General features: G+C 36.6%; 1 protein-coding gene across 1 annotated transcript in view; it reads left to right on the top strand.

The window, feature by feature from the left end:
* Positions 1–17,931: 17,931 nt before the first annotated feature.
* The window catches only part of Smp_146830 (hypothetical protein), a gene marked incomplete at its 5' end in the record, with an annotated part of 21,782 nt that continues 13,181 nt past the window's right edge, over positions 17,932–26,532 (top strand). Inside the window, 2 exons of the mRNA XM_018789567.1 lie at positions 17,932–18,196; positions 21,828–21,883. Of these exons, the coding sequence (XP_018654996.1) occupies positions 17,932–18,196; positions 21,828–21,883 (321 nt within the window). The remainder of the gene's footprint in view (positions 18,197–21,827; positions 21,884–26,532) is intronic.

Below are 26,532 nucleotides of genomic sequence, written 5' to 3'. Positions count from 1 at the left end.
TCTCGTAGTTCGTAAATTTCCTCTTTTGATAACCATTTGTTTATTTAAAATAATATAGTGGAATTGAAAATAAAAACTGATCAAATTCTAACAGACAATACGATAGCATAGCTTTGAAAATGGACTCGTTAAAAAAGAATCCCTTCGCGGAATAAACTGTTTTATGATTTAATGTGTACATTTAAAATAGTCAGCTTATTTTTAGTCTGCTCATCGTATTTGAATCTAAAAAGTCCAAACAGTATAAGATTTATATGAATTTTATAGATAAATTTTCAAAGAGATAAATTTATTAAAATTTTATTTTTGATCATTTTACTAGGTCATAAATAACAGTCATATTTAATTAGTGGAAAGCTTTTGTCATGAATTGTGAATTATCCTGTAATGAATAAGTTTACTCTATTTTTTATTCAGTTAAATCTTACATTGTTGAACTGAAATCGGTTATCGTTAGAAGTATTATGCAATTAATTATCTAGAGAGATAAAATGTCTTTTCTCTTTTCAAAATATTTTGACACTTGAATCTACGATCATCTACTCTGTTGTCATTTTGATCTTCAGACTGATTCGTATACTGTATTCGACTCCCAGAGTGAACATCAACTCTGAGATGCTGGTACATCCAGCTAACGAGTCCCAAATAGGAAGAAACGCGCGTCAAACTGAAATCCACTGCTAGCCACTATCCATCTTTGCTTACAATGCTTGTGAATTAAAGCAATATCGAGGCAATACTCACAGTATGCACATATGCCAATTAGAGACTGACCAGTTGCAGCCCTAAACATCATTGGAAGATTCAAACAAACAAAACTAAGTGAATTCACCTCTTTATTTTGATGTTTGTAATATCGTTTTCAGTATTTTTCTGGCATCATTCTTAAGAACTTAAAAAAATTATTTAGTTAAACTGTTGTTTTGGTTACTGAGATCACAATGCAGCTCCAATTTGTGTAGTATTTTATACAAGGTAATACACATGTAGATTGCGTTATTATGTCTAGACTGGAATTCGGATGTGAAGATATTTTATGAAGAAAGCCTAAATTTTTACTGGTTATCAAAAGGATGTATCTATGACTTTGATATTGTAAGCAACCGCGGAAAAAATAAAAGTAATTTTCAAGTTACTGATATCCTACTAATTTCTTGTAAAACCGAATTTTTACATGAATTACTAATAAAATATCTAACAAACTTTGTATTTTGAACTGATAGGTTGTCAGTGTATGGTAACATTAAACATCTAGATCGTGGGCTGTATACAATGTTTAGTTTATGTACTCACTTCATCAACTATCTAAAGCTAATAAAACTCAATTTGAAGAGTTTTTCACCTATAATTTATTAATTCTCATTGTAGCAATTTGTAAAATTCTTAGATAAAATCAAACCATTTGACGAATAAAATAATCAGTATAATGACTTGTGGAGGTATTGGTATTTTAACAAGTGAAATCACGAGTCAATCTAAGCTGGACCACGACTGAAAACTTGGAAGTACTACACGGCCGTCTCGTTCTAGTATGGAACTCCTCAGTAGTGCGTACCCACGATCCCATACGTATAGTGCCCACTTCTGAGGAGTCCCATTTTAGGATGAAATGACCGTTCAGTGCTTTCAGATTTTCAATGATGATCGGATTTAGATCGAGTCCTGATTTCACCTGTGATAATGAAATAATATTTTTGGAAAACTTTATGACTTTCCTTTTTATAATAGTTATATATTTTCTACGTTATAAATTGTAAAAAATAGTTATTTTGCATAGGAAAATGTCAATCAAATTGTAAATGCATAATTAGATGGAACATAAAGAAACAGCTGACAGATTAAATGTATCAGACTAATTAGATTAGTTGTCAGTAAACAAGACAATTTATGATAAATTAAATCATTTAACATGATTGTTTGGTTGACTTTGACCAAATTTCATATTCATACATATAGTATAACTTAGTAACTTTTAGCTTCCTTGATTTTCAATTAAAAAGTTGCTTACTTCTTTTAAATTTATTCATTTAATAGTCATTTGCTCTAATGTTAAATGTAATGTATCAGCTTCAATAATAGCTGTGAGATAAGCAAGGCAATTACGTAAAAATATGATTATCAAAGTGTGAATTTTATTTGTAGACTAAAAAGTTCAATCTTTTTTTTAAAAAATCTGACTTTAGAAGAAAACATCTTAACTACTTAGATATTTTGAAAACATTGAACAGTTGGCTTTTTTGCAGACCCTATTTATATCAGTTTATTTATTCCATTTACAAACTCCTGATTACTTTATACTTGGATTATCAGACAATTACTCGACTATTTTTTATGTTTGAATAAAAAATGAAGGTAAAACTTGGTTTTTTTTACTGACGTAAAAGGTAACTTCCCTGTAAAATACTTAAAGTAGAAATAATTAAAAAATACCAAACTCGTTACAATTGCAATATCTGATTGACTGTTAGAAATACACAAAACTATTTTTTATAAAGATTGGGTGGATATTCAAAAGTTGAAAAACTCTCAATAAGTATGTCAAAACAATTTTTGTCATTATTAAGATAATCTTGGGGAACAAGTTTGTTGTTTGTATGAACTAAATTATCTCACAGTTATGCATTGGCTTGTCCGGATGTTAGAGATGCAGAAACCTAGAATTCATTTGTTGTGATCGACCACCTATAAGTTGCAATCTACCATTAATTGGATGAAGTTAAACAAAGATTTGGTTGTGAAAAATTATCAGGTAGTATATTCTGTAGGGGTTGACAATCTGCTCGATGGAACAGCATACAGTTTATTCGAAGTGTAATGTCGATTATAAGCCAGTAGCCTACAATCAGACAAAATATTCATTTTCCATAAACTAAAGTAAATGCTTAAATACACAACTCGATCTTGTCGGTAAATTGGCATGCCTTATGCAACTTCTGTCTATTGAGAATAAATTACTATTACTATCACTATCACAATTACATATAATAAGGATTATACAACACTCTTAGTATGGTGGAATCACATCACAGAGTACTGATAACAGAACTAAAAATCTCGTGAACATTTTAACCTGATGCCGATGTTTTTGGTGTTTACGAATACCACTACCCAGCGCCTCTGTGTTATGCATCGTTATCATATATCCGGATACCTTCCCGGAACACTTCGCTCTCTGGATAAGGAGCTTGTAGGACAGCTGAAACGTCGTTGGGCTCTAAACAGATTGCCAAGCAGTTGAGTCACTGAATATCAAACATTTAATCTATCTCGTCAAAGTAAAGGATAACCAACGCGCTCTCTCTTTACTGAACCTGCCCGTACTAATATATTTTCGTGATAACGCCGTTTTTATTGTATGGCCACGGTGCCTGGATACCACGAATGGGTAACTGTTAAGTCGGCTTACAGTAAACTCTATCAGAGCCTCCAGAGGCTCATAAAGAGACCCAACCAATCAGCGATTAATTAGAAGCTATGCTACTAAAATAACGATATCCTGATTGGCTGTTTAACACACTGCTACTATGGAAACTCAAGGTCTCTTAATTACTATAAAACCCCTGTATTTTCTGTACATAAATGGATCCTGTAGTAAAGCGCTTCCCTCATACTTTGTGCCTTTTCTCTGGTCTTCAAGTTGCTGTATAGTTCTAGCTCGGGGATACGGGACTAGCTTAGGGAAGCAAATATAGCGTGCACAATCGGCCAGACGTAACAGTAACCCACATCAGGTACTAACCGTAAGGTGTGACTTCGACGTTAGCTGGTTGGTCTAACTCTAGTAGATCTCCAATCGTTCGACACAGATTATTTAATCTGATGATCGACAAACTCAACAGTCTCGCATTCATCCATATCTACCTCCATCCATATACATAGCTCATAACTTAAGTTTTTTAGATTCAGACCCTTGAATCGTGGACAGAAGTTTTACAATTTGTGTTATTCCTTTTCTAGTGTGCTTCTGAAAATGTCTAGTCTTCTCTTGAATGATTTAATTGAAGTAGCGGACACCACTTCTTCGGTTAACAGGTCCCAAAAACTGACGACTCGGTGCGAGAGCCTGCGTGAAGCCCTTGGTGCGAGTGCGCCATGGTCTTAAGATCATGGCTCACTGTCACCCAAAGAACATTACAAAACCGGATTTCGAAGGCATGGTATTCCTGTATGCTGTATGTATTCGCCTTTGTATCCACGGTGTGCATGAAGAAACACTGAGGTGCGTTGATAGGCGTGTCGAAGTAAACAAACTCCCAAGAGTATTCTGTAAGTTCCTGACATTGATTTTGACCTCATTAGTTTTGCTGGAAAAGGGGAAGACCGAAAAACACAGTACGCTGAGAAATGGAGACAGATATGAGAAGAATGGGCAACAACTGGATATAACTAGACAGGAAGGTCTAGGACACAGTGGGTTGAAGAATGCTTGTTAGCGGCCCATGCTCTATTTGAGGTAACAGGCGTGATTAAGTTAGCAAGTACGTACTCATCTCTTGAAACGGTTCGTAAGTTTAGACTGGACGCTTCTCGACATATATATGTATATATAGGTACATATATTCGAATAATCTCATTTCTGACTTCCGATATGACGGGGTTGGTATGTTTTGATTAACTAACAAGATGCTACGGGCAAAGGCGTTGTCAGACTCCGAATACTAGTACCATCTTTAGGCATCCACCGTTTTTTAGACCAGCTAACCAAAACCTCTAAGTCTGCCTGAAGTGCGAATGGATCTATCTCCTGTTATTTCTAGCCAACTTCCTGCATCGGCGCAAGGTAGCATCAGGGACACAGCTATACCTGACAGTCCATTTCCATTCACTATGAAAAGTAGAGATCCCGGGATATAGCCTTGTAATACTCTACCAAATGCTGATTTCCATGAAAAGCGTTTGGAAGTTATACCTACATTTTGTCTACGACCACTGGTCCGGCAACTCCTGGGTTTTCTAGCTTTAACGTCTTACCAAATGGTTTGCTGAAGTATGCTTAGACAGCATCCATAGATTCACCATTATCTAGAGAATCTTCTTATTTTCCCCTTGCTATGAAGAGGCTTGTTGTGCAATTTAATCCTCTCCCGAAACTATGTTGTTCGTTTTTAACAAGTCCTTGGTTTCTATGAATTTTGTTGTGACCATTGTGATTATTCTTTTCAGTATTTTATTTGCGACATTGGTGAGGCTGACAGGTCTGTAGTTTGACAGGAGTGGTTTCGATCCTGTCTCATCAATTGGAGTGACAATTGCAGCATCCTGGTCCATGGATGACCCACGTTGGCATGGTGACATATTGGATATCATAGTCAGTAGGGCAGCAATGAGCTGTGCTATTCGTCTCGAGATCTTGGAGTATAGTCCATCCATTGTTGCTGATTTTTCCGTGTCTAAAGTGCGAATAGACTTCACTCAGTTATCTCGGTCAAAGTCCACAGTGAGCAGCTGGTTTTGAGACTCTCTATTTGTGTCTGTTCCTTCATCTAGAAAAATCGTCTGAAAGAAAACTGTCCAGAAATAGTCTTCCGTGGCCTCTGCTTCATCCTGGTGATTTTTTTTACATTGGAGATACCCTCACTTCTTCAGTTGGGTTAGGAATTCAGTGGTGCACTCTCGTCCTGCAATTTGTGTGCGAGATCAGTTTCTTCACCTACTTGATCACAGATTGTACCTACTGCTTCTTATATTTTTGCCGATCTCCACGGGTTGAGCTTATACACTACCGTTTTATCCATGGATGGATTTGCTTCATCTTGACTGTATAACTTCTGGAAATAAATTCATGCCACCCCACTGGGAGCCAGTTTTCCAAGTTTCTATCGAGGCTCCGGGGTTTATTGCCCTTATGTCTCTTTTATATATGTTAAAACGGGCCTATTTAATTGCTTGACAGACCATATCATCCATGAATTGGGATACAGTTAGTGCATGATTTTTTTCCTTTTCGGTGGGTGGAAATTTATTTATCTGGCACCATCACTGCATGTGAAGATCAAGTCTAAGGCAAACGAGGAGTCTTGTACGTCATATCCGGCGGGATCTGCAATACGTTGAAATGAAGCTTGAATGTCGTGGTCTCTAATAATTCATAATCAAACAATGTTTTTGACGATTGTACCTCTAAATTCAGTCCAAAATACGGAGGGTGTATTATAGTCGCCTGCTATCCTTGCATGAACATTGTCTGCTTTGCTTCTCGTCCTCTCTTTCTCATACCCTCCTTTTCAGCCCCTTCAAGATATGCCACCGAAGACACATATGCAACAGCTAACTTCGTTCTGTGCCATCATTAATGTCTCAGATATTCTAGAGGGATATAAGGCCACGGTTTGCAGAAGCTCTCAAATTTACGTGGATATACTCTCGACTATCAGTCGCTCGTCGCAACGCTGCCTTCATCAAGCGCGCCAACTGCCATATTGACAATACGATACCAATATTATTTACATTAATGTGTGAGAAGCGTTATCCCCTATAAAATATCAGACTAACTGAGTAACCTACCACTGTGAAGACTGTATCTTCTGTAACAATTTGATCTTGCCTGTAAACTGGAATGCCTTATGTAGCAGACTATCATATGACAATAAATTATTATTGTTATCAGATGCTCACCTCCCATTTGATCATTGTTTAAGGTCATTTTGGAGCAAGCCACCCGATGCACAATCTGAACAGCGATATGTAGTGGTTAGTACTGTGTCAACCTTACACAGGTCATTCTTGCCTCTGGATAGACCAATCCATTGAGTTTTCCCAAGCCAAAACTTCACACTGTCACTTATTTATTTATTAACCCTGGTTGTTTTTTATATGGCGGTATGAGTGTTAATTGCTTGCACTATTCATTACGTGTCTGTAAATTGTTTTCTTTTGACCAGAAAAATCGAACCAATCTTGGTCGTTCACCTTTGCTCTCTACTCTTCACTTCCTTTGCCTCGTTTCCCTGATTGTCTGTCCAGATCATTGTGTACAAAATATATGTATTCAAACTTCCTTATCGTATATGAATTGTTTAATTCCGTTATTCATTAGCGCGATTTAAGTTGATAAAAATGTACGAGGGTTAGTGGCATGTATATTTCGGTAACAATCAGTATGGATTAAACTGTGGTCAGATATAGGCCGATGAAAGTGGCTAGCGCTTCGATAATGATTATCACACGATCTAACTGGAGCAAAATACAGAAGGGCCACTAAAGAAGTGAGCTCATGGCATTGGTGCCTGTAGGTATCCCTCGTTCTATTGATAAAAGAAACCAGACTAGTAGTGGAAAAGTCTTTATTTTACCTCGTGAGTGGCACGCAGTGGAGCGCGAGGTTGCCTGTTCAAACACCACAAGCTTTACAACATTCAATATGGAATAATAGAAAATACGGTTTCTATAGGAAATAAAAAAATGAATGAATACTTGGGCTCTATTGTTTTGACGTATATATTTAGATGCTCGAGATCAACCCTTAACTAATCCACTCAAGTTGTTATAAGCTCTATCACGGTCAGTTTGAGCGAATTACCCGGCATTAGATTTGTAGTGGTATTAGTTTCTAACCACACGGCCTTTGAAGACAAGTACATATGTACTGGTATATACATTCAACACGTATCATTTACAGAAGGTCAAGAACAGTGGACACTGGAACAGTTGTTTGTTATGGCATGACTCAACCTTACAGGTGTGGTCATTCTGTGAAACTAATCCCTACTCACACCAACTATATTATTCTATCCTCAGCCAAAGTGTGTCCTTCAGAAGTGTTAAACATCACGTTACCGATTGTACGATACGTTTAGTCAGTATAAACGATGACGTAACCTTCCCGCGAGATCTTACACATTAAGTAGTGAAATCATTAAAAATACACACTCTTGGGATTAAGTCTATTATTATAGTAGCGAAGTTAGATGTACTTGTAAGATTATGGTCTGCTTCCTTATTAGTACTGCTCCAATAATAAACCTAAACCCGAAATTGTAGATTTGTCATGATCTGATTAACTAATCCATACAATCTTACGTGGAAGTCACATCATTGTTTACACTGACTCGTCCTACGTAGTATTCAACAACCTGCAGTGAAGAACACATTTAGGCTCGTTCCCGTGTTCTCTATAGTTAACCTTCTCTTCCTGTCAATTGTTGAATATATGTCGTTTCAATAATTATAAGCTTGGCTTAAAAAGTCGTGTGGTTCGGATCCAATGCCACTACATACTAATACCGAACTACGCCATAATTCTACAGGTCCTTTCCTCAGCAGATGCAAAAGTAACTTTTAAGAGGTGGCTTGCTTTGAAACTTTCAGTATCCACCGTTTGATTCACTCTGTAAAACTACTGATTCCGGGTGTAGCTTGAGAATTAGGGAAGCTATAAGGCTTATATCATGTTCGAGCCTAACTTTCGGTTCCTTTCCTGAAGACTCTAAACTTATGAAAAGTGACTGACACCACTGCGATATCTATCTTGACAGGCTTCGGGATTTCGTTTATGAAACTTTCCTCATCCTCACGGTCCCGTTTGGAGACAAACATGCAAATATCACATTTTTCCCCAATTTTTGAAGGTTATGTAGGCCGATCAGTGACTTCGCTTTGTTTCTTAATTGAATCCTACACAACGTTCGAGCTTCGCTGATGTATAGTCTGTGACACTGTCGAGCACATTTTAATCAGCTTACAGGATTTTTACCTGTAAGTTTTCTCTTCCTGATCATTGAAAGCGCATAGAATAATCTAGGTTTATTATTGTGTCTATGTATAAGCTTCTCAAAATGCGCACCAGTGAATCTATAAATGAAATACATGGGTTACTAATAATACCTTAGTACTTTGGATATTAATATAAAGCGATTTTAAGGTTAGTCACAATCTTATTAAAATTATAACAAATTGAGATGTTAGAGTACTAGCAGTTCCTAGTCATTTCAAAGTGAAAATGCCTACATCTTTCTGGTAGGATTTTCAAAAGGGCTGGAAAAGAAACGCGTGCGATTGCTTATTTTGAAGAAGGAGGGGTAACGCAGTGAAGCTTCGAGCTACCGGCCGATAGCAATTATCTCAATAACCGCAGAAGTTATGGAGTCTCAGACAAACGATGGTCTATATTACCACTTCTTATCCATAAACAGTTCATCCCAACAACACAGCTTCATGAAAGGTCACTACTTATAGTCGACCTACTGACAATGGCAGAAAGATGGACAACCAACCTTCATCTCAGGAAGTAGATCAATGTCATATAATAATCATATATTTCTGCAATAGCAGGTACACGCCATTTTTACAGGCATGATCTACAAGTTAAAACATATACTGGTTCACAGTATGCATCCCAAGCAAGCTTGTTTAGTAATTATAATCTATAAAAGTTGATAGCAGTTCATTCGTTCAGATACAATGTGTTTTCATCAAAATATTTTCCAAAGGGGCATGGCGTCCACGTTACATACCAGATCAAATCTCGGCAAAATTGTGTTAGGATTTTGGTAGTGTTATAGAGCGCCTGGTGCGAATTATGACCTTGGGAAAGCGTGTCGTCGAGCTTGTTCCAGATGTCAGAAGTTACATAGCTTCACCCTCAGAGTAAGATTCTGAAGAGAAAAGAAAAGAAGAAAGAAACCGAGAAGCAGCAAGGCATTTGGATATGAACGATAACAAATGCTTAACATTTAGTAGTGGAACAGACGGAGGTATGATAAATTATTAGATCAAATTGATACTAGCTCTTGTTGCTAGAGTGAAATGTGATCAGGGGCTTCAGATGAAGGAATGCAGTAATAAAGAACAATGAGTTGTGTTATTTATCACGGTGGAGTAAGTTCAAACGAAGGGAGAGAAGTCAGGGTTGAAATTAGGAGGGCTGATTATCAGAACAGAGAGTGCATATAGAGAGTAGAGTGTTGAGTAAAATAGCAACCATATCCTTTACAGTCTGTTTTTTTTCATCATCAGATGCCTGCCACACAGTTTTCATGTAAAAATCCGAGTTAGCATGTTAAAGGTTGTCTTAGTAGAATAGTTAATCCAGCACAAAAATTAGAAACATGAGTCGTAATGGTGAGTGTAGGTGAACAATCTCAATATCACAGATCTATTGACTTGTTCTCATCCATAAAGAGCCTGATACAAACAAAATGTTCTGCCCCACAAACACGGGTGGATTGAAATCATCGCCCTCACCATCAGTGCTTGCTGGTCAGTAACTCCACCCTCCCTCCTTTTGTGATGTTAGGCTCATTTACGCTTATTTTTTGGATATATATCATACCTCACACAATGCTCTGTGTTTCACATCCTGTTGGAAAACACTATTTCTATAAGTACCGTTTTACAAGCTTATCAGACAGTTACAAATTATGGACTGTGGGTAAGGCTTCGATACAATGCTTTAATTGACTATAGTGTGAAGTATAGGTTGCCAACCAGAGTATAGGCATTAAGAAGGGTATAATGTAGGATAGTTGCTTACCAAAGTAGGCGGAAAAGTGTAGATTCATATTAGTTACAGATAAGGTAAGATAACGAGTGGTGAAATAATATTAATGGCAAGGCAACATAGTGTACAGATGAGTAAAAAGCTGATAAAGAATAGACAAGAAGTAACTCACACTTAATATAATATAATCACTAGCTTCTTCTGGTCACGTATGCGAGTAACCTCATTAAAGAAGTCTATCAGACATGTACTGCAGGACCTTGTACTAATGAAGCCATCTTGTGATGGGTCTATTAGATCTTCCTTAAGTAGGTGATCAGATAGTTGACTTTGTATCACTTTTTGCATTATGCGCGAAATAACGAGTGATACTTCTAGGTCTGTAGTTTTCGACCAAGTTTCTCGGTCCTGATTTGTGTTTGGGATGAACATACGTTACCTTCCAGGCTTCAGGATATGTACCCGCCTCTAAGGATAGTGTGTATATTTTGAGCAATAACGTCACTATATCTGGTCCTGACATTTTATAGAGGATTGATGGGATGTCATCGGCACCAGAACTCGCATTTGGCTTAAGGGTTTTGATGGCGGTGTGTATACTCCTAATGTCAAAGTTTATGGTGCTAAGATAATTCTTGCTGATGCATTTTGTGTTAACATCTGGGGAATTAGATGTATTTCCGTTTTGGGAAAACCATTCACTTGGCAGTTCGCATATGACGGTTTTGTCATAATACGTCACGCCATCGTGCAGTAAAGAGTGAATGTTGTGATCTTCGTTCTTTCTTATGCGTTTTGCAAGAAGCCGACATAAGTTTTGGACTTTAGATGCAACAGTGAGCTCACTACGTTCTTCTGCCCGTTTATGTTTGTTGTGATGACTTTGCACTCCTTCAAGTACAGAGTATACCTGGTGCAGGGCACTGAAGTCTTTTGATATAAAGTACGTCCTTAGTTTTCGCAGCTTAGACTTAGTCTTTTGGTTGATATAGGGAGTAATTGTTTTGAAAGCAGTTTTAGAAGGAATGGTAGTGTCTAGTGCAGATTTGGTGGTAGTCTTAAATATTTCCAATGTTTCTAAAAGGTTATCACTGGTGAAGAAACTGTTCAAGTCAGCGTTTACATAGTCTCTATATTGGGAACGCGTATTTAATGTCGTTAATTTTTTCCAACTCCCCTAGGTGGACCCTCCACATCCACCGACCCGGTTAAAGCGCCGGACATTCGCTTTTCGTCCTCTCACTTTTGTGAACAACACCCCCGCCACAAGAAGGCAGTGAGTAGGACTTCCCTGGCAGAGGCTATATATTTGCGTGGCCATATGAGAGCATTTCGAGAGGGAGAGCAGACTCTCTCCACTCTCGGCCGTACCAGGGCATTTGGGGGCTAACCACATATAATCTGACTTGTCTCTTATAACCTTTACCATTAGTTATCTTCATAGTAGTACGATATATTAAATGGATATCTAACCCATAATACAAATGCTATTACCATCTGATTTGCTTGTAACATGGAACTTGTAGAGACAGTGTATTCCAAATATGGTCCTTGATTAAAGCAATATTCATACCGACCACAAACGTAAGAGAGCCTAACATCATAAAAGGAGGGAGGGTGGCGTTACTGACCAGCAAACATGAAGGTGGGGAGATAACTTCAATCCACCCGTGTCTGTGGGGCAGAACATATTAATTACGGCTCCTTATGTCTAGTGGGATGTCACGAACCAACAGTATTGATGCGAAATTATTCATGCAAAATACCACTTTAAATCATGTTAAAAAAAGCTGAATTGGTTCCACTTCCTACCGAGTAATCCCATTACAAGCAAACTAGACAATTGGCTAAAAACGAAGTCCACTCTATACCCTGTAAAATCTCAAAACAAAAAAGAGAGTTCAAATAGCTTCTAAAGTAGAGGGAGACAGTCATTTGTATCGGAATACTGTTTTCAGAACTTTGTTTTATATTTACACAATTCCATATTTCCTTCTGAACCATCTTCATTTATACAGTTCCTTATCCATTCATAACTTGCCCACACTTATTTTTCTTTAACACATTAGTATGTTCTTACCTAATAAGTACTTCAGTAACAGACAAATAGACTATATGATTATACCTTAACTATTCCTCCATGAACATTGTGTGCTCTGCTTTTCGTCCTTCCTTTTTCTTACACCTTTTTCAGTCTCCTGCAGATACTCCACCGAAAACAGATATGGCACGGGTGACTTCGTCCTACACTGTTATTGAAGCTTCCGATATTCTGGAGGGATATAAGTTCGAAACTTCTAAAAGCCCCCAACTTCGCATGTATCTATTCTCGACCATCAGTTGTATGTTGCAACGCTACCTCCATAAAGTGCGCCAAGTGTGATATTGGCATGTTCCTTACGAAATCCATTTACATTCATATCTTATGAAATATCAACCCAGCTGAGTAATTTTCAACAGTGAAAATTGTAACTTCTTTAACAATTTGATCTAGCCTGTAAACCGGCATGCCTCATGTAACAAACTGTTATTTGAGAATAAATTATTATTGTTAACACAAATCATTGTTCTTCATTACTGCATTCCTTCATCTGATGCCCCTGATCACATTTCACTCTAGCAACAAGATCTAGTATGAATTTAATGTAATAATTTATCATATCTCTGTCTGTTTCACTACTAAATGTTAGGCTTTGGTTATCGTTCATATCTAAATGCCTTGCTGCTCTTCGGTTTCTCTCTTTTTTTCCTTCACAATCTTGCTCTGAGGGCAGATTTGGGGAACTTCTGACATCTGGAACAAACTCGACGTATGCGCTTTCCAGGTCATAGTTCATACCAAGCGCTCCACAACTCTATAACAACTATAAACTGAAAAAGTTGCATTGCATAAATACTTAGCACGACCAAAATCCTAACACAATTTTCAACGAGATTGGATCTGGTGTGTAACGTGAACGCGATGCCCCTTTGGAAAATATTTTGAATACTACACAAAATATCTAAACGAATGAACTGATATTCACTTTTATAGATTGTATTTACTAAAAAACCCTGCCTGGGGTGGATACTGTGAATCAGTATATGTTGTAACTTGTAGATCATGCCTGTAAAAATGATGTGTACCTGCTCTTGCAGAAATATACCATTATATTATATATTATATATCGCTAGTAAACATAGTAGGTGTGACGTACTGTTGGATTCGCGCGGTAGTGCTTTTACAACCTAGAGGAATTGTGCATGTGATTCAGTCATTTCGTGCTCATAGAAACCAGACTTCGATGTTGTCTGACCAGAGGGGCATTAGTTGAAACGAAGGTGGGGACATAGTCTTTAGCTTAAGTACTTTGGGTGTCTGTTCTGTCATAGTGAAAAATCAAGTATGATAATCAACGAAGAAAAAAAATTTGTCCGAAAACTCGAAAAAATATCAAAATATATAACAGTTAAAATAAAGCAATGACTTGTGAAATTCCAAAAGGGAACAGATTCACAGTTTATAGGTTGTTTTACTAGATCACGTCGGTCTCACTAATAAAGAAACCACAGGTATTGTAGTTTGACAACACTTTAACAGTAACACCTTCTATAATTGAATCGTGCCCACCCAGTGAAATCAAAAGTCATTGGTGAGGAGGTTGGAAGGTATATTTGTTATATTATCAATATCTCGAGGATTAACTGATCTTAAGTGGCTAGTGATCTCAGGAGACGTTGAGCACGCAGTTCCAAACCGTGATCTGGTGAGGATGCATGACCAAGTGCCTTCAGCTAGGTGATTCCATCAATACTAATGTGGTCAGCATCCAGTGTCGAACACTTACAGAGCTATTGATTTTGGGGATTTATTTACAGCTACACTATAATATGCAACAAAATGAATTATTCTAGTCTTATGCAAATCAGAATTTGTAGGGAACATACAAATAAGAGGCTAGAAAGTGTTAACTTTACATTCAAGTAAAGACAATAAGTTTTCATCCCATAACGTAACACAGAGGAGCATTCACACATATAGGCTCTAAAACACGAAAAGTATGCGAAATCTCACGCTTTTCCGTTCCTGACAGTCCATTTATGAAATAGTCAATTCTAATTTGTTATATTACCGAATCCTTACATCACATGGCTTGGCCGGATGCGAGTGGGTTCCATTTGGCGTTTGGTATCCTTAGGTATGAAATACCTCCAGAGTAGGAGCCGCCACCGCGGAATTCATAATAACCAGCCGGGGTCTGGTAGCCACGTCCTACTTGGCCAATTGTAGCAATTGTCGGGTAAAGATATTCCTAAACTTGAAGAGATGAATCATCAAGATAAGATTCTACACCGTAGTGTTCCTTCTGCGAAACAACATCTCGCAGGATTCCTTTGTGATATTCTTATTGGAATTACGTTGGTTGCCCGAAAAGAAAGACATCCTCCGCGTCGTCAGCACAAGTGAATGTAAAAGCACAAGTCTTGAGTAATTTCGATGTTAAGTATCTTTCTGTCGAGTTGATTGTACAACTAACAACCATTAGATTTTGGTAAGTTTGGTCATTTTGTTTAAATTCTTATTACTTAAGGTCGTTAAAACCAGCGGATCTTTGATTGATGAGAGACGGTATCGCGTTTCTCTATTTTTCTACATAAGTTATTTTTAGCTGTAGCCATCTTGAGTTACATGAATTATTAATCTAACCGTTCTCAGTCAATCTCTAGGGCAAATCTTACAAACTTTCAAAAACTATCAGTCATTTATCCAAAACAAAAATTCCAGGCTTTAAGTTTACATTGGATATAATAGTAAAATATGCGTTGCCGATATTATGCGTTATATATATGGAACTTGTGTGTTTCGGCCCAAAGTTGAAACTTTGTTGTCTTAATGACATGTCATCGATGCGACAAATGTGTCGTGTTAAATATGGTATCAAGTTCTTTAAAGTATTCTACTCAGAGTTGACAATTAAATGATTCAAATGATTGGAAGAAACAATGTATTTGTTTAAGGGAGAGGTAGATTAGTGTGAGACTAATATCCAGACTGCTTAAACCGAAAATGGGGTCCCACGCCGTTTGTTTCAGTACATGGTCGCTATGGTTGACGGTACGCCTCTAGTTGTTAGTGTCTACTAAAAGTAAACTGACGAGTACCATCATCAGACGTCTGTACAGCTGTTTGCTTCGAGAATTTATCTGTCATTGCAACATACGGGGTTGTCGGATTTTGAGTAGTTCAAATTCTCAGACTCGTCAGTGTTTGAATATCACTAGGATTGGTTTGTCCGCTTTTCTCTAGAAGTTTGCCTTTCCGAAAAATGACTGACCAAGTGTCAATCTTTACAATGCTTCCATGAGTAACTCACTCATAGGCATGAGCAAAGTTAAAAATTGCACATAAGGTTCATTTTCATCCGATAGTAAAGTGATTTCCTAAACAGATGCGAGCAGCATGAAAGCAATATTTACGTGATGTTTGAAGCAAGTGTTTTGCATTTGATTAGAAAATCCACTTTACCAGATACAATGCAGATAGGTAAATAAGGTTCAAACGCTAGAAGAGTGGTAGTTAAGTGCAAGTTGTTGATCTCCCACATCGGAAACTAGATTTACTTCGATGTGTTACCAGGCATGCTAAATTGATATGATAAGCAGCCCGTCATCGGCGTCCGCGCTTAGAGATAAGCAGAATCTTACCGAAATATTTTGTGCTGTAAATTCTATATTGTACCAAAAATATAATATTGAATAAAGCTAATAATGATAATGCGTCTAGTCATTATAACTTTTCAGACTGATAGTGATCCGTTCGCAACGTAGAGCCTGTTACGTACGTAAATTGGCTGAAGTTGCAATGCCTCATAAGCACAGAGACATAAAATCGTCAGGCCAAACCCTATAATTCTTTGGTGGTGATAGAAAAGACTAGCCGTCAAAGATACGGTTCAACAAATATCAATTAGCGAAATAAAGGTACAACGGGAATGAGGAACACAGAAGCTTGGAACTTGAGGACGACAAAGAATGGATGCCTTTGTGTTATTATAAACGGTTTTGAGCCATGTCATCCGAAGTTTTTAACCAATGGCTACGAAAAACATGCAGATCCCGAATCGATCGTTACAAGGGGACCAAAACCACTAGGTAGATCAATAAAACGTTATCTGGACAACCTCAGAGTTTTACAGACTTGGTCTTCAGCAAAGGTTCTTCTGGTATAATGTGATGATATTTCCACCCTGGCATTGCTTGATCCATTTGACCAGTAAAACAAAGTATATGGTTCAGCATTTCGTACGTTGTAAACATTTTATTTAATTTTCAGGAGGATGGGTGGCTTATTCTAGACATGAGGTTGTAGTATCTCACTCGGTCAACTTTCTTTTGAATGCGTTGAGAGACAAAGCTACAGAAACGTTTGTTATTCATGAAACGACTGTCTTGAACCCTTCACAAGACTTTGAGATGACTTTAATGAAATCCCTGACATTATGGTTCTCAACACAGTCTTTCGATCATTGTGCTGCAGGTAGACTTGAAAGCTATTTTCGCCTTCAAATAATGAATTTTGTCACTAAGTATAAGCAAATCTGTCGGTCCTACAAAATCACTTATGGGATAAAGGTTGTTTCTGCATTTCTAGTCTTTATACAAAAGCCTAATTGAAAAATTAGTTTGTGTTGTTAAGCCAGTTTGATGAGATAACATAGTTTCCAGTTATCAGCATGTCACTGCCCTATGTCTTAGCAAGAAATAGCAAAATAGTAAAGTAATTTAAACAGTAAGAACAAAACAGACGTTAAGCAGATATCATCGTTGGCATTTCTAGATTAATTTTAACTAAACGTTTTAGTCCGCATAGTCATTCTAACTTTGCTTAGAGGACTTAAATATTTCCCTAAATTAACTTAATTGTCTGTCCTTTGATAGAGTATTTGCGGCGAGCGTTAAATCACTGACAAACAGGTTGTGGTGAAAAACCGGTTTTTTGAATATTTAGATGAGTCAGATGTTATAAAACTATTTAACTTTCTGTTATAGCCTAAGGTAAGTAAATCCAACCTTCCTACTCTTTTATATTGTGTTTTTACAGCTTAAGAAGGAAGCAGATTAATTGTTTTTGATAGGTGACAAAATACTCCGTGTTTATTCTTTTCATCACGTTTATAGCATAAACATTTTAATGTGATTCATCAATACTATGAGCTGTCAGTGTTTTTTAATTTCTGGTTTGACCTGTATCTTTAAAGTATAATCCACCTCTGGAAGTGTGCTAATTGTCTACTTTAAACCATATTTTTGAAAGTAGTTTTTGGGATTTTGTTTGACATAACTTATTAACAGTTACATTTTTAAAATTTAAAGTTCAGGTTTTCTGTCAGATAAACTGCTATTACGCGTAAATAAATAGTTTCAACCATTCTACACGTGTATAATAAGGAGAAATTTAAAAGTTCATTTGATCGATTTTATGTGACTGGATTTCTTTACGTTATTGTATCAACATGAATGATTTCCAGAAGTTATTGTTAATTTTTGGTGGATTTATTTCGTATATGCTGGCTGATGGATACACTTACTCAATGGGTATATTGTATTCGGAACTCATGAGTGATTTCCATCTTAGCAGTGTTGAAGCTGCCATCCTACCTGGAATGATTTTTTCAATGCCTCAATTTTTTGCACCCTTTCTGTGTCCACTACTTGACACTTATGGATTTTCATCTGGTTCTGCATGGGGTGCACTGTTAATGTGGATCGGATGCTTTGGTAAGTTTAGGATGTGGTTATAATTCCTTACTAAATATGCTACTTTAGTTTCCTCCTTTGCGAACAGTTTTCACGTTCTATACTTGACTCTTGGAATATTGACCAGTATTGGACTTCAATTGACATATTTATCCGCACTGATGTCAGTTACTGCCCAATTCGAAAACAGTTCATAGTGAGTTAAATTGTTTACCATGGTTTTTACATGAATAAAAAAGTAGCAGATTTTTTAAGTTTGTTGACTCATTCGCATTAAAAAGTTACACTGATCTGCATGCAAGCTAAGTCCTGGGAATAAAATGCGTAAGATGAATAGTTAACAGTTTACCATATAGATATACATATATGTGGTGTAAAAATAGAACTATTACGATTGTGTTGGATAAACCTTTTGAAAATCCTCTGTTTAAACGATAGCACAGAAAGTGTCAGTACTTCACTTTTTATGCCTCAACCTCTATCAAATGGGAAAAACAGAAATATAGCTAAAAATGCTTGTTTGGCCGTCATTACAAATATAAAACATTCAAAATAAATCTGTATTTTAATGATAATCTTGCATGTGATCAAGAAGAAACTCTTCAGAATGCTTGTTTGAAGGAGTCGAGTGTGAACTGAAGAAAGTAACGTTCAAATATGCTGATAAAATTCTAGCACACTTTAATGATGATAATGTATGTAGTTTGCTTGGAAAATGGTCATATTTTGAAACTAAGGCTTGAAACCAGAATCTTGCGTACATTGATGCAGACGCAAAAAACAAAAGTACTCCTCAATACATGGCTGCGAAAACGAATATATTTACATTTTAATTCTCTTTTTCTTCCGAAGCTCCTAATGAACTCATCTGTTTATTTTGGTTTCCTTGAGATTAGCGTGGTCTCGCAATTATCACTTTTCGTCTCACTTGTTATTTTTTTTCACTGCACATGGCTACATATTATCCTGTGATATAGAAAACGATAGATATAATAAGTCAGCAGAAATGTGCTACACAAAAATAAGTAAAATTATCATGTCGAAGTGTAGGTTTAAAAGCCATATAGTGGGTAAATCAATGAAAAAATACTTTGAATAAAAACGCTATCAAGATAGCTTTCGTTTACTGCAAAGATGTACCTTGATTTGTGTAAAGGGTGAAACTTTTTTCATTGACGTGTTTCACATTATACACTTCAAGGTCATAATAACGTTGTGGCACCACCACAGATAACTCAGGTGGTAGAAAGGATTTCGGGCTTTATTATACATAGACTAACTGCATTATCCTTACCACTACAAGTAATTAGCGACATATGAGCTTGAATATTTTCACCAGGTTTTAACGAAGATTAAGCAAATGTCCAAACTCACTCCACTCATGTAGAAGCAGAGTAAATGCAATATTTAAAGACAGCGTTCTTTCCTATTGTCACTGTTTGATCACCTTTTCATTTGATCCACTTCTTACTTCTGTTCTGATGTAAAGTGTGGTGACTTCAAGCGACATCCATTTTTCTCAGATACTATATTATTTATGACTCATAAAAGTCTATTTTTGCTATAGACCAACATAAGCTAAAAACAAACCAGCCGGCACTTTATCAGTGTTCCAACTTGTTCTGAATGTTTCATTTCAGTTACTGAATGGTTTCTAGTTCAGATTGATTTTTTGTCCGATCATAAGTCCTCACAGCTGATGAATCCCAAGTCATGATTAAAGAGCTGTTAGGTAATCATTAGATTTTAATAGTTTTTGAACTACTTCTATCCATGACAAATAAATCTATAAAAACAATACAAATTCTACGAAACATTCACTCTTAAGTAGAAGAATACACTGATTGAAAACATAGGCGTTCCATGTTATCTTTTTCTTTCTTTTTCCGAAAGGCAAAATACGTGTATGTATGGAAAGGAATACTGAGGATAATTCTGAGAAATCCTTATAAGCATACTTATCCTATTGGTGTTTCCTTCCCATACTTAACTAACTGTACTATCCTATGCTCAAAATTAAATTCACCAAGCGCTTGAATAATTATCTAGCTTTTCATCAAAAAACCCCAAAAATGTAAATCAGATTTTATTCAACTACAAATCGACAAATTAAATTTTTATTTATTATTGTAAAATAACAAAAAAGAGAGTGCATATCAGTTTAGCTAAAATACGAATGTTTGTAACGGAAGAACAACAACAATAGAATATTATTGATTTATTTACTATGTAGACTATTTGCAGTTTCTTACAATTTCAAAACAACACTACTAATTATTAAAACAGGTTTACATACTTCTTGCCAATGTTTAAGGAAACGTTTTGATTAAATATGAGATTGATAGAGTTAGATCTCCAAAATCTAAAGAATACGAAAAATGGTGGTAACCGTTCTTGCAATTAATTATCTCTGGATTACATATATAGGTAGTTTATGAGAAGAACAGAGAAACAGATGGAAACCGGATTCTGAAAATGAAATATCGATATCGTAATTCACGTACAATATATTACTATCCCAATTATTATTTTTGCTTCAGTAAATCTTGTTAAGGTTGAGAAATGAATACATAATAAATGGAAGCCAAATACCTCTGCGAAGTGAAACTAATCGATTTCAACAATGTAAAAAAAATAAATGAAGTTGAGCAATTTTCTGAACTTTGAATTCACTTTTAGTGATAAACCGACTCTTTTGTGGTTTAATTTTTACGATTTGGTCCTATTTTATATCCTTTCGTATTACTGTACTTAAATAAAATTTTAAGCGTAACTTGAAGTCAGATGGATTTGTTTAGTCTTTTTTATTCTTCATTATATTCTCAAGTTTGACATCTCTTTATCGTGTCTGTATATATCTCACTCATATTGATATTCATTTCGAGGTTCTTCAATACATATTAATACCTGCCGTCTTTTTGTGTTACATTAATACTTACTAAGATTTCAATACAAACGTTTAGAGAATGTTTAACTGCTTTTAATTATATTCACCTGGAAGTCAATTGAAGAATCTTCAGCTATTGTATTATCCTAAAACCTTTGTTGACAGATAAATAAAAATTCATGATGAATTTGCATCTTAATTCCACTAAGAGATTTATGACGTAATATGAAACCAGGTATCTTAGATGTGAATACTGTTTTGTCCACTTTTTTAATGTATAGTTTAGATTCAATGCCAGTATTAGCAAGTTCAATGAACAAACATAACCTGGCGTAGTAAATGACCATTTTCTTAGAGTAAGATAATTATTAACTTGACCTAAAATCCATGAGAAAAGCTACAGCTATCGGGATACTAGTTTCCTGAACAGATACTCAAGTTCTTTCCAATAGAGTTATTTGTCAACAAAGAATTTTATTTTTATGGATATAGACGTTTACTACTGACTTTTCCTTGCAAAGCACATTTTCTTTCAGCTTCTGCGGTTATCCACGGCAAAACTATATATTATTTTCCAAAACTTTTTACCATTTAGTTTTGGATTAGCCATAGGACTCACCATGTGTGGTTCGGGTGTTGGTGCATTTGCATCGAATTACCTTCTTGCTTGGCTCCTAAGTATTTGGACTTGGCGCGAGGTATTATTGATCGAATCCGCCATACTTTTGAACATTTTGGTTACAGCATCGTGTTCTCATCATTTAGATGCAGAACTAAATGCAAAAACATTGGTAAAACATGAGGTGAGTTGTCCTAACGATGTAAGTCATCGTAAAAGCTATCATTGTTTGAGTAAAATGTAATGTCACAGAATTTTATTGTTCAAATTATAAAAGTTAGAGTGTGTTTATGCTCCTAAATTGAAATTTTCTTGGGATCTCTCTAAATTTCGTTTCGTAGCTATTTAAAGCACTGAGTTGGCAATCGATATATTATGAGAAGTTGTGCAGTAACTTTGCAATGACTGTTTCAGATGAACTTATAGAAAAATAATATTTTTTACGTACCTACCTGAAGCATTAATTATCCGTCGCAATATACTACGCTACAACAGAGAAACAATTGATCACGAACAGGGCTGTAATTTCTAAACATATTTCGGATTTTATTTCCATCCATTAGTTTTTATCAAAGGAGCTATGTGGTATATTTTGAAAGGATAACCATAACTTTTCTCGTGATTAAATAATGTTTAACAGAATCCATCCATTATAACTGGAATATTATTAGAAAAAATTATACTTTATATATTCTCAGGCTTTATGTATGAGTTTATGACAAACAACCATCGATACCCAAATATAGGAATCACAGTCACAACAATAAGCTTGTTTATTGGGTTAGAAAAACTAATTCATGGCCTTTCGGTTGGACATCTAGTATAAAGTTCTGAAAGAACGAAAGTAAATTACTATGTATCTGCTTGAATATATTAACATCAGTTAAATTTTATGAAGATAAGGTATTCCATGAAATCATAGAGTTTCCTCACTGTCGTATAGCATTTGAAGCTATGTACATGCTTTCATTAAGTTAATTTCGTAGTGTTGGAAATTTTTGTTATGTAAATCAATAATATTTGCCGTTTCCTGTGGGTATGCAGAAACGACTCTTTCAATCCAGTTAAAATGAATATACTTTGTGTGCTAATCATTCGAACTGTGATAACAGTTTCAAATCATTCTCCGTCATCGCTTTAAAAGTACTATTAAGCGCACTGAGTTGTAACGAGACACATTTAAACAGCAAGTTACTAAATCTTAGGTCTGCTAACAAGTATGAACAAAGAATCGCTACGAGGCTGCCATCTACACTATAGAGAACTAATAATTATGAAGTTATCTGAACTCTGGACCGGTTTGTCATTTTCTATTGTAGGGATATTCTTGTAATCCTGAAACTATCTACTAACCAAATTGCTAAGAAATCACATTATTTTCGAATATTTCCAGCTCTGTTCGTTTACTACGATCTTGAGTTCCAACGGAGATTTTCTGATAGATTTTAAAAGGTTTCTGATTGTAGACTGCTTGTTTTACGGCTATTTGTAGTAAACGAGAATGTAAGTAATCCCTTTTTTGTTAGGAGAATATTCTACTTATCTGTTAAGAAACTTCTAACCATCAGTGAATTTACATTTTGTTAGATTGATATTATATTATGTAACAGCGAATTGTCATGACAACTGGGTTATAAAATAGGCAAAAAAGCTAGTTTTTGTGAAATACCTTTCAAGATGCAACTAGGTTGCATATTAACCAGACAGTTTTGTGTATTATAGTCAAACGGACATTGTATCAGATTTTGCTAAGCTGCATTTTTAGTTTATTCAACTCAGCGAACAAATATTCCATTTTAAAAAATATGTAAAATACAATGATAGTTGAAATGATTCAGAGCTTCAAACAAACTTTGTATGATTTTGTACGGTCAATATTATTTATTGAGCGATGCAAGATATTAGGAATGTTGTCACTATCTGTAAGTACCTTCATTAACATAACAGTAAATGTCAACGAGAAGAGGAAATTAGACTAGACTTGTAATTTTCATATGATAAGTAAGTAAGTCTACTTATCGATTCCGCCAAGCATTTGGAATGAATAATGATTACTAACATATTCCACTTGGAAACATAATAGTGTGTTATTGCCACTACTCAACTAAGCGAAATCGAATACTAAGTTACGGTTAATAGCTTTGTGAATTCTAGTGTGACACCCATAATACCATTTTAGTGAAACTTTTGGAAACAGTATCTTCGCTCAAGAAAAGAAATTGTAATAGGTCACGATGGTCCAAACATCGGAAAGAATATATTCGTTTACTATTTGTGAGGTGTTCTAATTATAATCGAAGTCTAACAAGTACTAGTGACTGCTCCCAACTGCTTAACAGTAACTGTAGTGTGATTTGATATCGAGCCATGTTAGTTAAAAAAATTACACTACTTATTTAAGTCGGAGATTTCTGTCATATCACTCCAAACCTAATGGAATGACATTAGTTACGGTTCAGTGACTTGACAGTTGCTGGGGATTCCAGATACTCAGAAATCACTTGATGACCCACTTATTATTGTAATTTTGTCTTGGAAATTCGAATTTCCCGTTTCCGCGCCAGAAGCGCCCATTCTCACCTTCAGATTGTATTTTACACTTGGCAGGACCTTAGGTATCATTGGTTCGTTGCTGTTTTAATACGCTATTTTGCGACGTTCCCCAAGGACATCTTTATACTGTATATTTGCTCTTGAGTTTTATGCCTGTTTGTTCTTGCTTTTTGATGATTGTAGATTATAACTTTCTCTCATCTGAACCTGGTCTTCGCCCTCTAGTTAGCTGGGTTGGGACGTATGTGAATAGTTTAGCTTGTCTGTCGTTGTGTCGCCGATCCTTCGTTCCGCTTGCCGATTTCAGGCGGTCTCGTAATCTCTTCAAACATAGAATTAGTGAACTCTGGATTTTCGAGGCTTCATTAGAGAGAGTGAAGACATTTCAGCCGAAAAAATTTTCTTTTCGACGACATCATTTTTTAAAGCTGTTACTTACTTACTTTCGCCTGTTACTCCCAATGGAGCATAGGCCGCCGACCAGCATTCTCCAACACACTCTGTCCTGGGCCTTCTTTCCTAGTTCTATCCAGTTGTTGTTCATTCTTCTCATGTCTGTCTCTATTTCTCGGCATAATGTGTTCTTTGGTCTTCCTCTTCTCCTTTGACCTTCAGGATTCCATGTGAGGGCTTGTCTTGTGACGCAATTAGGTGATTTCCTCAGGGTGTGCCCAATCCACTTCCAGCGCTTCTTCCTGATTTCTTCCTCCACTGGATGGAATCTGGTTTGTTGTCTCCCGCAGTAACTTGTTGCTGATAGTTTTTGGCCATCGGATCCGAAGTATCTTGCGTAGACAGCTGTTAATAAACACTTGTATCTTCTGGATAATGGCTTTCGTAGTTCTCCACGTCTCCGCCCCATACAGTAGAACTGTCTTCACATTTGTATTGAAAATTCTAACCTTGGTGTTGGTTGACAATTGTTTTGAGCTCCAGATGTTTTTCAGTTGTAGGTATGCTGCTCTTGCTTTGCCGATCCGCGCCCTCACATCTGCATCTGATCCACCGTGTTCATTAATGATGCTGCCCAGATATGTGAAGGTTTCCACATCCTCCAAAGCTTCTCCGTCAAGTGTAATTTGATTGGTGCATATTGTATTGTATCGGAGAGTCTTGCTTTTCTCTTTGTTTATATTGAGACCTACTGTTGCTGAGGCTGCTGCTACACTGGTCGTTTTCCCCTGCATTTGTTGTTGCGTTTGTGATAGAAGAGCCAGATCATCCGCGAAGTCTAAATCGTCAAGCTGCATCCTGCCTGTCCACTGTATTCCGTGCTTTCCTCCAGATGTTGACGTCTTCATGATCCAGTCGATCACCAGGAGAAAGAGAAAGGGTGAGAGTAAGCAACCTTGCCTTACACCGGTCTTTACTTCAAACGAGTCGGTGAGTTGTCCTCCGTGGACGATTTGGCAGTTTAGTCCATCATAGGAGTTCCGTATGATATTGACTATCTTCTCAGGCACGCCGTAGTGTCGAAGAAGCCTCCATAGTGTCGTACTGTCCACGCTATCAAATGCCTTCTCGTAGTCGATGAAATTGATGTAGAGTGATGAATTCCATTCGGTCGATTGTTCCACAATGATACGTAGAGTTGCGATTTGATCTGTGCACGACCTATCCTTACGAAATCCAGCTTGTTGATCTCGAAGTTGGGCGTCCACGGAATCCTTCATCCTGTTTAACAATACTCTGTTGAAGACTTTTCCTGGTATTGAGAGAAGAGTGATGCCCCTGTAGTTGTCGCACTTGCTGAGATCGCCTTTCTTTGGTATCTTGATCAGAAGTCCTTTTTTCCAGTCTATTGGTACTTGTTCTTCATCCCAAATCTTACTGAAGAGGATGTGGAGTATCTTGGCAGTTGCTGCTACATTTGCTTTCAGTGCCTCTGCCGGGATGTTGTCTGGTCCCGCTGCTTTTCCGCTCTTGATTTTTCTAATGGCCATGCTGATCTCTTCAATTGTTGGTGGGCCAACATCGATTGGGAGGTCTGTGGGTGCTGCTTCGATGTTGGGTGGGTTCAGTGGAGCTGATCGATTTAAGAGTTCTTTGAAGTGTTCTACCCACCTGTTTCGTTGTTCTTCAATGTCGGTGATTACTTTGCCTTCCTTGCTTTTCACTGGTCTTTCTGGCTTACGGTAATTTCCAGCAAGTTTCTTTGTTGTATCATACAGTTGTCTCATGTTTCCCTCTCTTGCAGCCTTTTCCGCTGTCATTGCTAAATCTAACATATATTTACGTTTGTCGGTTCTGATGCTCCTCTTCACTTGCTTGTTTGCGTGCAGGTATTCGGCTTGTGCC

The sequence above is a fragment of the Schistosoma mansoni genome, chromosome W (assembly GCF_000237925.1).
Source record: "Schistosoma mansoni strain Puerto Rico chromosome W, complete genome".
Classification (NCBI taxonomy): domain Eukaryota; kingdom Metazoa; phylum Platyhelminthes; class Trematoda; order Strigeidida; family Schistosomatidae; genus Schistosoma; species Schistosoma mansoni.
Note: the sequence above shows the minus strand (reverse complement) of the source record. Positions and strands in the feature narration are given on the sequence as shown.